Source organism: Harmonia axyridis, chromosome 6 (genome assembly GCF_914767665.1).
Source record: "Harmonia axyridis chromosome 6, icHarAxyr1.1, whole genome shotgun sequence".
NCBI classification, from domain to species: domain Eukaryota; kingdom Metazoa; phylum Arthropoda; class Insecta; order Coleoptera; family Coccinellidae; genus Harmonia; species Harmonia axyridis.
In genome coordinates, this window is record NC_059506.1 from 11,244,751 (window position 1) to 11,263,741 (window position 18,991).

Below are 18,991 nucleotides of genomic sequence, written 5' to 3' on the forward strand. Positions count from 1 at the left end.
ATTTATTTCGTTTGACGAAAAAAAAATTTTTCTATTATCCCCCCATCGAAAGCATAAAATTTATAAGATTGATAGTTTGGATTGTTTTGGAGTTTATCTAAAATATCATAGAATTATTATTTCGCTTTCAGCTGAAATATTCATTGATTATTCAGAACGTAGAATTCTCTAAAACCCTTCAAATAAAAATTGTATTTATTGGTACAGGTATGTGGTTGACCTTGTTTGTTGCTTTAAAGGTACCTTACTGACGCATACGTAAATAGGTGCTCCTCCCTTTGAAATCTTCAAACAGATCTTTGGAAATTTTAGACTGCAGATACGTTTAAACATGAAATTTTTTAAAATTGTAATCTTTCGGTAATAGATGAATGCAGATGAATAAATAAAATTAATTTATCTACGACTGCTTCATTTTGAATATAATTGACCACTGAATTTGGCCACTTGCAATGCTATATCATTGTTACGACTGGGACTTTTTCCCTTTTTTGTATTCGAATATTGATTCTTGAATTTTTTCGATTAATCGAATAATTCATTCCAAAAAATATTCATGGTTGATTATTCATGAGTAGTCATGAATCTTCAACTAATCAATGAGTATTCATTGTTTATTCAATGAGTATTCAATGATTCTTTAGTGATAATTCAATTAATATATATATATATATATATATATATATATTGTCTCCAGATAACAGTCGTACTATAAATATCGTGAATCTATTAAGGGAATTCGACTGATAAGAAGGATTTCAGTTTTACTCTTTATTCATACCAAGCTTTCGGAACTGGTTGGTTCCTTCCTCAGGGTTACTACAATTTTAACAATTAAAATTAAAATTACATATACAAAAAGAACTATCCCAAATTTTTAAAAACAGTCACTTACAGAATTTGAGGTTGTCTCCTTAATAAGTTAAAATTCATCAATTAACGCAAATTTTTAAGTAAATTAGTCTCAAATACTCTATCAGTTGGATTAATCTTTCTTTGTCAATTGGATGTTGGATGTGAAGTATAAACAGTGTGTCTAACCTAACTTAATTATTTTCTTTGGTACATATCACAGAATCGCATCGCGTCAACTTTGGTTTACTTTTTCTTCTTATTTTTATTCGTCTAGTGGTCCATCATAGAATCGTTCCCGGTTTGGATATGTTAACAGGAACGTGTAAACATTGCTTAATCTTTGTACGTCAGTTTTTTTATTTATTGGATTTTCTTGATTTCTTGTGTTGATCATTTCTTGTATCAGTCTTTTATTATATTTACCTTCCGTATAAATAAATGATAATATATAATAATTGTATAATAAATTGTATCAAAGAAATGAAAAACAGGATACAAAGAATCTGCCATCCAGATATGGTGGATGCGAACATAAAGAAATTACATGAGATCTTTCGGCAAAATTCCTATCCAAAACAAATGCTCGACAAACTAATGTATGAAACTGACAGAGTCTCCATAACAGAATCTCGACGAAAACCTGAACAAATTGAAAATATAGTTCAAGATGATCCTGTAATAAAATATGGCAGCCTTCCCAACATAGGAAATCTAACCAGCAAAATTAAGAATTGTTTTAAAGATGAAAAAGTAAAAATAAGTACATACAACACGAAAACTATCAAGATGTTATACAGTAAATTGAAAGATACAACACCAAACCCACTGAAATCTAATGTAGTGTATAAAATTAAATGTTCCGAATGTGATGGCACCTATGTGGGACAGACATCTCAATGGTTAAAGAGTCGATTAACGTTACATAAGAGTGATATCCGGACAATGAACCCACGATGTGCTTTAGCTGTACACTCAATGAAAAAGGATCATAAAATTGATTTTGAAAATACAGAAGTATTATGTACGGAAGGTAAATATAATAAAAGACTGATACAAGAAATGATCAACATAAGAAATAAAGAAAATCCAATAAATAAAAAAACTGACGTACAAAGATTAAGCAATGTTTACACGTTCCTATTAACATATCCAAACCGGGAACGATTCTATGATGGACCACTAGACGAATAAAAATAAGAAGAAAAAGTAAACCAAAGTTGACGCGATGCGATTCTGTGATATGTACCAAAGAAAATAATTAAGTTAGGTTAGACACACTGTTTATACTTCACATCCAACATCCAATTGACAAAGAGAGATTAATCCAACTGATAGAGTATTTGAGACTAATTTACTTAAAAATTTGCGTTAATTGATGAATTTTAACTTATTAAGGAGACAACCTCAAATTCTGTAAGTGACTGTTTTTAAAGATTTGGGATAGTTCTTTTTGTATATGTAATTTTAATTTTAATTGTTGAAATTGTAGTAACCCTGAGGAAGGAACCAACCAGTTCCGAAAGCTTGGTATGAATAAAGAGTAAAACTGAAATCCTTCTTATCAGTCGAATTCCCTTACTAGATTCACGATATATATATATATATATATATATATATATATATATATATATATATATATATATATATATATGTATGTATATATATTATATTATTTGTTGTTGATTTTCTTGTGCTTATCGATATAAAAATTGTTTGAAGAGTTTTCTTGGGTTTTTTCAGCAGCACATGGTTCTTGACCAGTAAATAGTTATTTACTTCACAACAATCCATTAGCTTCTGTAAAATACGAACAGTGATAATATCTAAATTAATTTTAAAGTTTTCTTTACACTTACTTCACTATTTTCGTCAAATTACATTTAATAAGTTAAAGATATAAGACACTTGTCACACATAAAACACAAACAAATTATATTATCATGATTATGAATGTCAAATTAATTTTTCAATTCAAGACAATACTACGACATCTGAATGAATCAATAACAGCGAAATATCTTATTTGGGTTTATAGTTGAATGTTGTCATTGTAGATGGAGTTACATGGATAATTTTCTTGGGAATTGTTCTATCTGCCCTCTGGGGATGCGACTTATCAATAAGAGTAAACGTGGTGCGAAAACGTTCCATGGTTAATCGAATTAACTGCTCTGATGGACGATTTTGTCGACGATAAAATGGTCCTACTGCGTGATACGTATTCCGCACAGAACCATTATTTTCGAAATAAAATTGCACTGTATACAAGCGTTGTTAAGGCGTGAGTCTATTCATGATGAATTGTCAAACCAAACTGAGAATAAATCACTTGACAGCTGTTAAATCGATCGCCATCTTGAACAGTTATGCCAACTTAAAGTTATATACCTCGAAAAAAAACACCCTTTATTAATGAAAAAATATTACAAAATTTGAAGGCTATAAAAACACTACGTCAACTTCACCGTTGCGAACCAATTCAACATTAGTAATTAATGATTTTTTAACATAACAAGCCAGACCATAAACAGGACTCAAAAAGTAATCTATCAATACATATAACATGTTATAAATCCTCTTTTACGCAGTTGTTCTGCAGTTCCCGAAAAAAGAAATGAAATACAATATTGTGAATGAACCGATCTTCCGTAAACAGAATCTAAAAATCTAGTACATGGCTGCCTCGTTTTTTATTGGTAGATAATGATTATGAAATGTCATTCTTTCAAATATTCAGCAATTACAAAACTTAAGTAGTTTTTTTTTTCATTTTTGGAAGTGTTGAACATTGCAAAGAAACGTCTGAAAGCTTTTGTTTACATAGTAGACCCCATCATTTTTCAACAAGGATTCCACCCCTAAAAACATTCTGCTACCATTCTTATGCACAACAAACAGAGGATAACTTTCGCTATTAATAGGATCTGTCAGTTTCAACGCATGATGTAAGTGAGATCTATATAAATTAAACATATTACAGATGTAAGCTAAGAAATAATAAGGTATCGATATTTAAATGGAAAGTTTTAAAGTTGGGATTCAGTTCGGGATTACGAAATCAAAAGTAAACACCGTTCAAATCAACTTCGATAACAGAATGAATTCAAGGCTCTCGTTACAAACATCTTATCAAATATACAGAGCCGTCGCTAGCCAAACTGCCGCCCTAAGCAGAGGCTCAATTTTCCGCTTTAAGAGTCGGTCTACTGCAAAGAATGAATATTGGGTAGGTATTCGGGGTCTTCTACCGAGAGATGAAAGAATTAAATACATTTATTATCAAAATTTTGCTAATAACATTGGGCAAACTACGGAAATATTCATTAACAAAAAAACAATTTCAGACCTGTACATCTTTGGATTGGTAAGAAAAAATAAATCTTTATACTTTCCCTTCGTATTACCCACAGTATCGTATCCCCCTTCTTCAGGAAATGGTGAAATGAAATCGTTTCTCCAATATTTAGCATTCCTCTGAGGAATCAACATTCTGAATGAAGGGATTAAAATGAAAATTATTACTGAAACATAAAAGTGCCACCCCAAAAACGGAGAAAGTCGGAAAAGTTTACCAAAGAAAACGACGACAAACCTTATCCGCCAGGGGCGGATAAAGGGGGGGAAGGCGCAGGGGGCTTGAGCGATGATGCTTGTTGAAAAATGGAAAAAAGACTACCTTCTGTATAACTTTCATGTTTATTCGTTGCTGTGCCCCTCCTTCCTTGAAAAAATCCTAGATCCGCCGCTGGTCGTAGCGTCAAGAACTCGAAAAGAAGTATTAAGTGGTATTACAGGTCATCTAAGATATTCTTGAGTATACACTGTGTCCGTAAAGTATGAAACAAATTCAATTTTAGCAAAACAGATCATTTCAAGAAATAATTCTGAAACACGTCGATTTTTATTTTAATTAACCGTATTTTAAAATAATAACCTAATATACAGGGAGAATTACTTTCGAGTAATGACGTCATCATCATTTTTTCCAAATGAAACACCTCCATTTTGTCTCAATTTTCCGATTACTCCAGCTGAGCTGATTCCAAAAATGTATCACATGTTGATTCCAATTGGTACAGGGTGGACAAAAATACAATAGTTTTGTGTGTGCTCATAAAGTAACGAATAACATTCTTTATTAGTTAAATTAACAATATTATCAAAAATACTTATTGTCTTGCGGCAATAAACAAAGTATGACACTTCACAAAAAACTAGACGACTATGTTTTTTTTAAATTGATAAGAAATAATTTCTTTCATATTTTGTCTGCTAGACCACAAGTACCAAACTTGGAAACAGCTCAGTTTTATTAATCTAAAAATGTAACAAACTACAGGGTTTTACATTCAAAACAATTGCCGCTAGACAATAAGTATTTTTGATAATATTGTAAATTTAACTAATAAAGAATGTTACGCGTTATTTACTGAGCACACACAAAACTATTGTATTTTTGTCAACCCTGTACCAATTGGAATCAACATGGCATACATTTTTGGAATCAGCTCAGCTAGAGTAATCGGAAAATTGAGAGAAAATGGGGGTGTTCCATTTAAAAAATGACGGTGACGTCATTACTCGAAAGTAATTCACCCTGTATATTACATTATTATTTTAAAATACGGTAAATTAAAAAAAACTCGACGTGTTTCAGCACACACTTAAAATGGTCTGTTTAGCTAAAAATGAATTTGTTCCATACTTTACGGACACTGTGTATAATGCATAATGCAGCACTTTTGATAGGTTTTAATATTTTATCTTTCTGTACTTTGAATCATACTTCAAATGCAGTCCCTGAATTTTGCTATCTAGGCGATCGCCTACTTTACCTATACCCCCTAGCGACGGCCCTGCAAATATAAAGCGGGCGATGAAATGATCATTATTATGTCAAGTTCATTTCATCGTCGGCTTTATTGAGAGAAATTTTAATAAACGAAATACGAATAACCAAATATGAATCGTTCAATAGCAATTTGTAAATTGTTGAAATCAAATGTTCGACAATTCGAAATTACTCCGTATCGTCATTCATCGCAAAGTAGAGAAGTGATTGTGGAAAATCTACATGGAAAACATAATGGGATAGTGGTAATTGGAGTGAATAGACCGGAAAGAAAAAATGCATTAGGTGTGAATTTAGTCAGTCAACTAAAAACAGAACTTGATAGGGTCAGTTATGAGGAAAAAGCTAGAGTTGTGGTTATAAAAAGTTTAGTTAGAGGAACGTTTTGCGCAGGTGAGTACAGCCATTTGAATTCAATTGGTCGATCACTCGATCCTGAAGTTTATGTATTGGTCCAAAACAGGAAATACAAATACACTGCACAACAACTGAATTTCTAGTTTCCTAAAAACTGCATTGAGATGTGGGGTGTTCCAAATTCGAGTGTTTATTTGACGATTCTGGAGAACTGGGCTTATTTAAGAACTGAAAATAGGATTATGATTATTATTCTTCTTCTTCTTCTTCCTCTTTTTTTAGGCTCACAGCCTGTTTTTTCCAACTCAATCATGCGATTCGTTAGATGATGAAATCCAGGAGTCTTTCCATCTCTTAGGTGGTCTACCCATGGGTCTCTTGGTTTCCGGCGAGGGGCAAACCGCATGCCAAAATTTGTACACCATAATCCCACTTACTGTAGGAATTCCACGTAATCCCACGAAATTCTTTGGAATCCCACATAATTCCAAGGAATCCCATGTAATTCTACGGAATCCTACAGAATTCCATGGAATCCCACGGAATTCCATCAGAATCCCACGGAATCCCAGTGAATTCTACTGGACTGCTTATGAATAATTTACATATTCTTTCAAATTATTGTTACCTTCTGAGTTATATAGCTGCTACTTTTCAAAGCATAAGAATAAATTCCGAAAAGAAATCAACAGCCGTAGAAAACAATCGATAAAATTACTATAGATCATGCTAAGTATGAAGAAAATCTAATCAGATAAAATTAGTTTACTACCAATACCAAATCTATTCGTATTATCTATCTATTTTTGGTACTGATATACTGAATAGTTCAAGTACCTATTATAAAAGGTGTTTATATTTATTTGAGTAAAATGAACACATTTATATAAATAATGCAGGTACAGAAATTATATGTGAACACAAAATCACATTTCTTTATTATATTATAAATATTACATTACAAACTCTGAATATTAGGAACACAAAATACATACATTTTCTGAAATAATATCACATATGAACTACTTAATTTGGTATTTTAGCCAGTGTTTCAATCGTTTTGGTATAAGTTGAAATCAAAATGCGTTAGGTAGATGCTTATTTCGCAATATAATTTTTCTGGTTGATACCATTAAGATTTTCTAAATCTTTCATAAGATGCGTCTATTTGGATTTTGTCATGACGTGAAATTTTGAAAGTTGTAGTACCAGTCATCCTCACTGGTCCATAAAAAATATATAAGCTATCAACAATATCACAGTCATCTTGCTTTGGCCAAATAAATTCCCCTAAATTCTCTCGAAGAAATTTAACTCTGTATTTCGTTGTGTCCAATTTGGAGATAATTTTTCCAATGAACCATTTCTGATCATAATAGACAGCGTAAAACTTTCCTTCAAATATTTCTATTTCCTCGTTATCGGAATCGGATGAATGATCAGAGTATATTTTTTCGGTATCCGAATCCGATGATTCAGTAGAGCTATCGATAGAATTTCTGGAGTAAACTGTAGACGAACGTTTATTAGAAGCTAGAGAAGAAATTGAGGCAGAAACCGACGTAGAAGCTAGAAAGTAACCTATCTCATTCAAATCTGATTCAGCTAATGCTAAATTTGATTTTGATGGAAATGTGACAGACAGCGTGGCAAAGGATTCATTGCTGGATGAATTTGAAGGTTCCATCGTTTTTGAAGGATATAAAGGAGTTGCCTGTGTTCGAATCATCGATGGAAGAAGCATTTTTTTCTATTTTTGTTCTCGGTGAGTTCACCGTTGAAATAGAATTTTGCTCAGAATTTTGTATAAAAGGAGCATCCGAGGGAACATCTAATGTAACTTGTGACAAAATATTCACATTAGGTTTCTCAATAGATGTAGAAGATGAGTGAGCCTGAAGTTGGGCCTGTTTGAAAAAATTTGTAATAGGTACAACTTTTCTCCCAACTTTCTTTTCCTTCACTAGATCGGCATCCGTATTTTTCTCGGTAGATTCGTCATTGTTTTTCAAATGCTTCATGAAATGCTTGTAGTAATTGCCATATATCCACTTTGATTGCCTAGTATCAGAGCTTTTAGACTTGATAATTTTTATTCCTGTCACACAAAAACAATGAATATTGCAAGCTTCACTATCTATGTTGCAAGAATAAATTATATCATCCATTTTATGATAAATATTAGCCCATATTTCACCTGTACATTTTGATTTTGCCCACGACTTCAAAGTTCTTGATAGGAAAGCATTAGTCTCAATCTGTTTATTTTTATTCGAAGATCTGATACTAGGAGATCGAGATCTAGACCTTGTTGACTGCTCTTCGATTTCTGAGGAACTTTGTGAACTAAGGAACTCTTTGCTTGGTTGTTGTAACGTTGGTCTGAGATTGGTCCTACTCAGGTTTTTTTTGTAGTCGAACAGTTTTGACACTGGTTGTAAGAAATATCTGAAGTGTTTTGTTTTTGTTTTTTAGTGAAAAAATCTTTCAATAATTCCAAAATTTTTCTGTGGCCACCAACGATAATGAATTTTTCCGGACACTGCGCAAAAATACCAAGATAACTTTTCAATTGATCATAAGATATAATATCCTTCAAATTTTCCCTTGAGAATGTTTCGATATTGGAAATATCTTGATGTCATTTCTGCAATCAGCCTCAAAGATGAAAAACCATTGATAATTAGAATACTCCTCAGTTTCTCCGGTATATTGATCTTTAGCTGAGTCGCGGCACCATCAACTTCCGCCCAAGTCGACATATTTTCGTTGGAAAGACCACTCTGGATATTCATTTCGGCATCCATTTTTCAGATACTATAAACAAGATTCTGATTAATGCTAATAATAAAAAAAAATATTCCGCACTCACCGGGTTAAGTTTTGCCAAGGGTTTTGCTTGAATTTTGGTTAGAGTTTAGAATCAGGTACTTTTTATTTCAAATCTGAAATAATAAGTTTCATAAATGAGAAATTCTAAAAAGCTCTGTTCATTAAAAATAAAATTTCGCAGCTTTAATTACACAATTTGAAATTTTGCAAAAAGAAAGATTGAATGCACAAACTAAATTCGGACCAAGTTGTATCTGTTATAATAAAAAAAAAATTAGTTATTCTTTTCCAATATTTCATGTGTTCAGCTTGACATTTTGCACGATGCTTGGAAATTTTGTTTTATATTTACTTTACAAATATCCACTTCAGTTTGGGGGTCACAGAAATAATATGTAATTTTTTAGCTTTTACTTCTTGAAATATCTGGTTCTGGTAACATGATGAATATGAAAATTTGTAAGTATAGTCTGAAATTATTTTTGGGCGGTATAAATCACTTTGGCATCTTTTCACGATGTTAGTGAATATCATGTATTTCCGGCCCTTTACACGAAAACTGTTGAATGAAACTAGAAATTGAAAATATGTTGAGTTCTTCAATGGGAAAAATTCTCCAAAGGGTTCCCAATATTCACGGAACCCCTAATCTTTAAGTTTTCCGTACGGAAGATAACCGCCGGATGACGGACAGAATTGAATTTGATCAAGGATTATAGATAAATGAATTGAACCTTATTCTAGGTATGAGATCATTCTCGCCTGGAAATTCGAACATTGAATACAGAATGTTTTCTGAGCACTCTGCTCGGCACTCTGTTTGCGGAAAATGCTCAAAAACATTCCTGTGAAATTAGCTCGGTAAATACATTCTATCTGTGATATATCTCAGATTGATACCGTATAGAGTATCAATTTTCTTTTCATAGCAACTACTATCAAGACCTAAAATGATGTCTTTTATAAAAAAAGTCACTTCACTTTTTTTGGTATTATGAATATTCCTGGAATATTTCACATTGTTTGTACAATCAAAAACGAAGCATGACACAATGATATTTCAAGAGAAAAAGTATGGACTAGACTTACACTTTTTTCGTCATCACAGTGGTTGAGGCCCACCCTTTTTCCGACATCACTGGACTTAATGATCTTTAATATAGCAAATCCAAATGAACCACTTGATACTTCAAACGTCAATGTTGAATTCCAAACAGAAAAAATGAGCAATAACATTCAGAGATAGGTGCTAATGAATAACTGACGTAAAAAAATTCAACACTGTGAATTGGAAAGAAAAAGTTCATGAAATTAAATTCATGGTAATTTTACTACACATTACCTAACTAATCTGACCAATCAGCATCATAAACATTGCGTCATTTTTTTTCAACTTCATTATATTATTTATTATTCAAGGTATTAATTCGAATAAGACTGTTTATACCTACTCTGATAAACAAATAAAACGAAAATTTGAGAATTTATACTTACATGTTTATATTGTAGAAATACTAATATCTCAGGTGCGTCAAGTTGGTGATCCACTCCTAGAATTTTGGTATCAAATTATTTTGGGTATTTTGTGCCCATTTTGTGCCAATTTTTGCCGTGTGAAAAAAATTTTGTGCCCATTCAGTTTTCGAGATATTTCGATTTTTTCCCGTGAGTCACCAACTTGACGCTGTGACTTACACATGGAAATTTAAATTTTTTTTTATTTGGCTATTTTGTGCCCATTTTGTGCCAATTTTTGCCGTAAAAAAAATTTTTGTGCCCATTCAGTTTTCGAGATATTTCGAGTTTTTACCGTGAGTCACCAACTTGACGCTGTGACTCATACATGGAAATTTTCATTTTTTTTTATTTGGGTATCTATTTTGTGCCCATTTTTGCTGTATGAAAAAAATTTTGTGCCCATTCAGTTTCCGAGATATTTCGAGTTTTCCCTGTGAGTCACTTACTTGTCGGACGGAAATTTTCATCTTTAGATAAATTGTGCTCGTTTTGAGCCCCTACAGTTTTCGAAATATTTGTAGTAATTTCAGTGAGATGGATAAATGTAGCACAGTTCAGCGACGAGCATTGTATTATAAAATTATGCTTCGGATAAATCTGCATTTGCTCAACTACATATGCTAATGCGTATAAATATACATTTTGTGGCTCGAATGAGATATTTTCGCCTTGCAGTGCATATTTACTAATTTTCTGTTTCATCTGCATATTTTCAAAATAAAATTTGTTTTCAAACGAATAGAAACAAGCCAAATAAAACCGTACGTCGAGAATATATTTGACAAATCCCAACCAACTTTTATGAGGTTTTGTCTACTCAACCTCTAAGGAATGGAGTGTTTGGAGAAAATATTTATTCCGGTTGCTAATTTTACTAACATCTGGTGAGAATTACAAGGGAATGTTAACTTGGTCGACTTCAAAAACAAAACAGTCGAACAATCGCAAAACAGATTGAACGAAACTGAAAGTAAATCAAGAGAATTCAAACGATGTGTCAAAACAGCATACCTGAATACACCGTCTAAGAATCGAACACACAGAACCATAGACAAACTAATTTATCTATGCACAGAACTAACACACCCAGGGCCGTAGTGACCGGGTGGGAAGGAAGTTGAGCTTTCCTCGGGGCATATTTCAAGAGCGCCAAATTGACCCTAGATCGTTCAAAAACTATAGCAAAATTTCATGATGAAAATAGATTGTTTTTGAATCACTAGGTACCAGGGCTGGCGCTAGCAATTTTGGCGCCTGAAGCGAAGAATTTTTTAGCGCCCCCGCTGAAAAAGTATCAATCAAACCGTACAGACGAAGAACTAAAATTTCTCCATAGAATGGACCAATAATGATCATTTCACTTTCCTTTGGAAACAAGCCGTCAGTAAAAAATCGGAATTCCTCATTTTCCTTCATAACTCCAATTCAGGAACATCCAGTATAAGTATAAGATAGAAACAATTCAATTATTAATAAAAAACAAAATTATTTCGAATAATTTGGTTCAAACTACGTTATCAAACCTCTTTTTCCCACATAATAAATATAAGTGAACAATGTCGACGATAAACCCCACAGGAAAAAATAGATCTACGCGATATATATCTGATTTTCATATTCACAAGACACAAGAAATATCAACTGCGTACGATCACACGCAGAACTTCGAAAAATAAATGAGAAAACATATGTTCCGCCGAAAACATTTGGCATTTAATAGTAACTAGTTTCGAATGCAGAATCGTAGGAATTTCCAATATGTTGAATGAGTAAACAACTTCCATATAATTCGAAAGCGAAGATAGTGTTTTCTTTCGTCTTTGTGAAATACATTTCATCCCTCTTTCAATTAGGGTAATAGTCAATGCGTATATTGGTTGGGTTGCCATGTGTTATTTATTTAACAGGCGGCTTAGTAAAGACGGTCTGGAAATTTTTATTGCAGGGAATGTTGATGAACGCAGCGGAGCGGACCAACCTCAAGTTGTTTTTCAGAATCAAGATTATATTTTTATAGAAATACACTCTGGGCTAAATTGCTGCCCCTCGAATAGAGGCGCCCGAAACAGTCGGTTTCACCACTAATGCCGGCCCTGCTAGATACTTGCTAGAGATAATAATTGCGGGGGTGATTCAGAATCCAGTATCAAGATTTCAGATGCGTATTTTTTAGGTCAAAATAAGACTTTTTTACATGAACATATGTCCGCAAACGCTCAGTTACCGAACCAAAAACGTTTAAGTTCTTATTTTTAGTTAATGTCTAAGGAAACTTGTAATTTGCTCTTAAACCAAAAGTTTTTTGTTTTCAATGTAATAATAGGTTCTTATCATTAGTAAAAATTTTAATGAAATGCAGCCAATTACAAAAAATGATTTCACTTTTTTCTCGATGACGATCGCAGATGCGTAAAAGTAACAGAAACCAAAAAATGTATGAATATAATATACATTCATTTCATATGTTAGAATTCACCAGCGCCGTACTGCAAAAAGTGTATGAGGCGAAAAAATATCTCCCTTACAATCAATTCTTACTATCTTAAGAGCTCTAAAACTGAAAGAGCTGTGAAGAAAGGACTGAAAAAATCTTTTATGCCCTGTAGTTCGGTAACGAAGCGTTTGCGAGCACAGGTTATTGAAAAAAAGCATTATTTTGATCTGAAAAATACGCCTCTGATATCTTGAAACTGAATTTTAAATCACTCTGTATACTTACTCAATGTTTTTGTATTTTTATATATTTGTATATTTTTTTAAATGAGGGCGTTAGAATCCGTTTGTCGTCTCAGTCGTTTACTGAAGGATTGAGTGAATCTCTAATTTCAGCGGACTTTCTGTTTGCGACATTGAAGAAATTACAACTTTTTTTTTAACATAATAAGCAAAATACTCTAGACGAATCTTTATTGCGAAAAAATTATGTTCAGACATTATACAATGCCACTATACAAAAGCTGTAAGGAAAAGATAAAGATAAAACTTTTAATCATTAAATGAAACAACAAACAACGGTTGTAGAAGAAAGATGCGAAGCACATAATGTTTTATTGGCCAACGTATAACATGAATTCATAAAATCTCGAATAACTCTTGAATTATTTAATTTGAGAGCATAATCATGTTCGGACACTACCCTTATTTTTCACCGTAGAATTCAACGAAATCACAAAAAAATAGGGTTCAAATTTGGAAATCGAAAGTTATAATCAAATTTTGTTCACAATTTTTGGCACAATATTTGAAACACCCTGTGATGATATTTCTCAAATTCAGAATTATGCAGGATATTCCAACATCATTCTAGTTTGAGGAAGTTAATTGAGTATACGCATAGGATATTCACAGTACAAATAATTCACGTAATTGTGACTGAGGAAATTCTCTATTTTTTCGGTTTTTTCTTGATATTTTGAAAGCTATGAGGACTAACGCAATAATTTTAGCAAAGAGTATCTGAAAATGGAAATTTTGATAATATCTGGAACATAAAATGAAAAAAAAAGTTCTTTTTGAAAATTTTTTTTCTTAATTCCTGTATAACCAGAAGTGCAGGAACTTCTAAAATATTTTGGCTGGATAGAGCATCATAAACAATGTCATACTCCGAATTTTCAGATTTCAAATCGGCCCCGTTCTCCAGAAACATCTAATAGGCCGTCGAACTTGAAACACCCTGTACAGTATGAATTTTTTCAATGCATATTTATCGGAAGCCTAGTTATAATTATGAGTTGTTGCATTGGCAGGCAGGCATTGGGTTGAGGTGGGGAAACTCAAATTTCAATGAGTCGTCGTTTCAATACCTTTTTATCTTCAGAAATACCTCATCACTTAGAAAGATTAATTCAGTATAGTAGTTAAGCTAATATATAAATATATTGGGATTAATTTAAGATGTTGACATATCCATTAATGAGGTACATATAAGTTTGATAAAATAATAATAATTAACACTAACTTCATTTGAAAATCTTTAAAATACAGTAAAGAAAACTGTTATCTTTTCATAAAATAAAACATGAAAAATAGAAATGTTTTGCCCTTACTACTTTAGAATATTACTATGTTAAAGTAATATGTAACATCTACTATGAGTCACAGCATCAAGTTGGTGACTCACATGAAAAACTCGAAATATCTCGAAAACTGAATGGACACAAAATTTTTTTCATACAGCAAAAATTGGCACAAAATGGGCACAAAATACCCAAATAAAAAAAATTCAAAATTTCCATGTATGAGTCACAGCGTCAAGTTGGTGACTCACAGGGAAAACTCGAAATATCTCGAAAACTGAATGGGCACAAAATTTTTTTTTTTGCGGCAAAAATTGGCACAAAATGGGCACAAAATACCCAAATAAAAAAAAAAGAAAATTTTCATGTATGAGTCACAGCGTCAAGTTGGTGACTCACGGTAAAATCTCGAAATATCTCGAAAACTGAATGGGCACAAAATTTTTTTTTCACGGCAAAAATTGGCACAAAATGGGCACAAAATAGCCAAATAAAAAAAATTTTAAATTTCCATGTGTGAGTCACAGCGTCAAGTTGGTGACTCACGGAAAGAAATCGAAATATCTCGAAAACTGAATGGGCACAAAATTTTTTTCATACGGCAAAAATTGGCACAAAATGGGCACAAAATACCCAAAACAATTTGATACCAAAATTCGAGCAATGGATCACCAACTTGACGCACCTTAATATCTCGGAGAAAAATCTAGTTGAACTATAATCACGCACCGTTCGCACTATGATAAAATACTCCAACCTTCTCTTACGGAAACAAATCGCGAAATGCAAGTCGAAACACGCAGAGATGATGGTTGTATTTTAAAGTATTATTCTGACGAAAAACATCAGCACATACCCAAAAAGATCGCGATCATGAAATGAATCTTATGCTATGAATTCTTATGGGAATCCCAGGGAATCCCGCATAATTCCAGGGAATCCCACGTAATTCCAAGGAATCCCATGGAATCCCAGGAAATCCCACGTAATTCCAGAGAATTCCATGGAATCCCACGGAATTCCACTTGTTTGTACACCATAATTCCATTGCGGTTTACCCCTCGGTTTCCGGGATTTCATCCCGTGCGATTTTTGCTATTCTGTTGAGTGCCATTCTTTCCACGTGCTCGCTCCATGCTCTCCTACGCTTCCTCCCTCATCTTACTATGTCTTGTACTCCATGTTCCTCACGTATTGTCGAATTACGAATGCGATCTCTCGATGTATATCCCGATATCCTTCTCAGTGTTCTCATCTCGGCAACTCGTAGAATTGATTTCGTCTTACTGTTGTCAGCTCTCGTCTCTATTGTGTATGTCATGACTGGCCGAATGCAGGTCTTGTATATTCTTACCTTTGCGGCCTTGCTCATATATTTGTTGTTCCAAATTATATCCGCCAAGCTTCCTGAAATTCTATTCGCCTTGTTAGCTTGGCTTTTCACTTCTCGTGCTCTGCTGATATATCGACTCCTAGGTAATTGAAGACCATGACTTGCTCTATTGGTTTGTCATCCACCACAAGCTTGCATCTTATTGGCTCCTTGCTTATAATAATTGTTTTTGTTTTTTCGATGGATATTCTCATGTTGAATCGTTTACTTATGGTGTGGAATGCGTATAACAGCCTTTGTAGGTCATCTTCATGTTCTGCTATTAAAACGGCGTCTTCGGCGTAATATATGATTTTGATCTCCCCTATATTCAATCTGTACCCTGGTACCGCTCTTTTGACGTATTCAATTATTTAATCCATAACCAAGTTGAACAGTAGCGGACTTAAAAAGTCCCCTTGACGTAAACCTGACGTTATCGGCACATCCCTGGTTAGCTTGTGGTTTACCGAGATTTGTGTTGTTGTGTTGGAGTTAAGCTCTTTAACTATCTATATGTATTATTTTATTTGGGATACCTTTGCTTTGCATTATTTGCAGGACATCATCCAGTCTTACTCTATCAAAGGCCTTATTTATTATTATTGTTGTGAAATCATAAGTTAGAAATTTAATTTGTTTTATATTTATATGTGTATGTTTCACCTTATTGGCAGTGAAGACGAAAAAACGGAATCTCACTCCATGTGTTTACGACTGAAAGAAGTCGTCAGATAAGCTAGTTTAGCTTGTTAGTTGAATTCACGCCTTGATTGATTGTATATCCCGCTTTTCGTTCAATATCACGCAGCTTTTTGAATATTCTCTTTATTTTGAATCTTCGGATTTCTGAAAGGATAGTTATTGTTGAGGATCAATGAGATTTTGAGATCTCATTGCTACAGTTTGCAGTTTAGGGGGCCTTCTTCCACACTACACAGAACGTCCCAAGGTGAGTGCGCTTCCTTTGGCCCATTTATTCATCCTGCCTTGTTATTTTATTAATTACTCAATATCGCCTATAGGCTATAGGTCACGCAAAGGTAGAAACCATAGAAAAACCCTCTGGGTGCTATACGTCTAGTTTTTCTCCCCGGTTCCTATTGAACGCTATTAATATATTTTTTGTATATACCCTCAACTTCGTACATGATCCTTTAGCCAGATGGTTACAATTTTTTTTTAAATTTTTTTGTAGATTTCGCACCATTTTTCAATACGGAAAGATGTCGTTTCTAATAGGAATTATTGTTGAACCTTTATTGATTTCATAATCGCCTCTGTAACAGTACTATACAATACTGTCACTTCAATCATTTCTCGACGAAAATGAAATTTCTGGGAAATTTTGATTTTTTCATTTCGCCTATTTCAGTTAGTATACAGTGGCCAACATGTCGAACAGTCGTGGAATTAGTTGCTCTCAATGTTCCGTTAAAATAGATAGATACGATGATTCTATTTGTTGTAGTAATTGTGAGAAAACTGATCATATCAAATGTGTGAAGTTATCTGTGGAAGGTTTCAATAAAATTCGTGAAAATCCCACGAATAAATGGAGTTCCGATGCCTGTCGGCAACCAAAGACTTCTGATGTGGGACGAGTCAAAACGGGTAATTCCTCTGGTAGTATTTTCGTCACTAAGGAGACCTTAGCCACTATGAGGATGGAAATTGTGAGTGAATTATCTACAGTTTTTCTAAAAGAGATTGATACTTTGAAAACTATGTTAGAAAGTCAATCTAAACAGATACAAGAACTAAAGAAAGAAATATGCGTTCTTTCAACGAACAAAAATGTTATCGCAGAAACAGCTGACATGAGTGTTTCCTAAATTCCGCATATTGGGAATTCCGTTGCGGGCCCATCTGAATCGCATGCACTACAGTCTAATATGATTATGACTCAGAAAGACAAGAAAAGGGCCGTGAATAACAGAGCAGTGGCGAAGACGAATGGAACGATAAAAATGATGTCTCTTTCGAGAGTTCCGAGTGGACTCTGGTCACATCTGGCAAGAAAAAGAAACGCAACCATCCCATTGGACCAGCTAGTCATACTACTGCTTTGGTATCCAAGAATGTTACATCATTCAGAAGAGTATTGAAGCCAATAGTGGGTACATCAACATCTAGTAACCTAAAAGTGATCCCTAAAGAACATGTTGCACATTTACACGTCTCGCGTCTCAGTCCTTCAACTACCAATGATGAATTGAGGGTTTTCTTTGGTGAACTTGTACCTAATGTGACATGCGAAAAATTAATTTCTAGAAGACCCGAGATTTACTCGTCATTCAAGGTCACTTTACCAGCTGAGCTTCTTCAAAAGGTCTTGGATCCTAACTTTTGGCCAGAGGGTTTTGCTGTTAGTAAATTTTTTATGAAGCGTCGTCAATACAGCATAGCCCCTTATGGAATAATTTAAAATATGTAAAGGTTCCTGAGGGTACTCGACAATTTAATAATTGTTCAATTGAATGCTCAGGGTATTTCTAATGAAATTAACCAACTCGAAGTCTTCGCTGATTTCGAGAAACCTGATATTTTGTCCATTGTCGAACATTGGTGTAATAAAATAGAGATTGCTTTCATGAACCTTGAAAATTATGTTTTGGTCGCCTCATATTATCGTCCTACAAGAATTCATGGGGAAACGGTAATATACTTAAAAAATAAACAACAATTTAAGAATATTCCTCATATTCAAGAATTCTCGCTGGAGATGCATTGCCAGTTTTGTGCAATCAATTTAAAATAATATGCATCTATTATTCTTTGGCCTACTCTCACCTAAAGTACAACATCGTGTTATTGGGAGGATCTTCCTCGAGTCATCGTGCATTCATCGTACAGAAAAAAATCATGCAGCTCATTTTCGGCCTTTCACCAGTGGAGTCCTGTAGACCCTACTTCATTTCCAACAGATTATTGAGTTTTCCCTGCATTTTCATATTGAATTGTTTATTGCATATCAAAAAGAACTCAAGGTTGCTGAAAAATGCTCTGATTACCATACAAGATCACGCTACATCTGTTAGTTGTTTTAAATAAACCGCTTAACGCACATCTCATAGACCTACTCATTTTATTTCGAAATTTCAGGTGAATTGTTCTCTGTTTATACGCACTTTGATTCAACGATGACTGTCAAGCTCCGACGGCACATCGTACTATGAAAAGGAG

General features: G+C 33.6%; 1 protein-coding gene and 1 long non-coding RNA gene across 2 annotated transcripts in view; one reads left to right on the top strand and one right to left on the bottom strand.

Annotated features, from left to right (window-relative positions):
• Window positions 1-5,740: 5,740 nt before the first annotated feature.
• The window catches only part of LOC123683507 (methylglutaconyl-CoA hydratase, mitochondrial), a 222,969-nt gene continuing 209,718 nt past the window's right edge, over window positions 5,741-18,991 (top strand). Inside the window, exon 1 of the mRNA XM_045622596.1 lies at window positions 5,741-6,100. Coding sequence (XP_045478552.1) covers window positions 5,818-6,100 — 283 coding nt within the window. The 5' untranslated portion in view covers window positions 5,741-5,817. The remainder of the gene's footprint in view (window positions 6,101-18,991) is intronic.
• On the bottom strand, window positions 6,986-10,188 carry LOC123683508. The gene is made up of 3 exons (XR_006747993.1): window positions 9,986-10,188; window positions 8,937-9,009; window positions 6,986-8,881 (listed from the first exon to the last, which is right to left on the bottom strand). It is a non-coding gene; the product is annotated as an uncharacterized LOC123683508 (long non-coding RNA).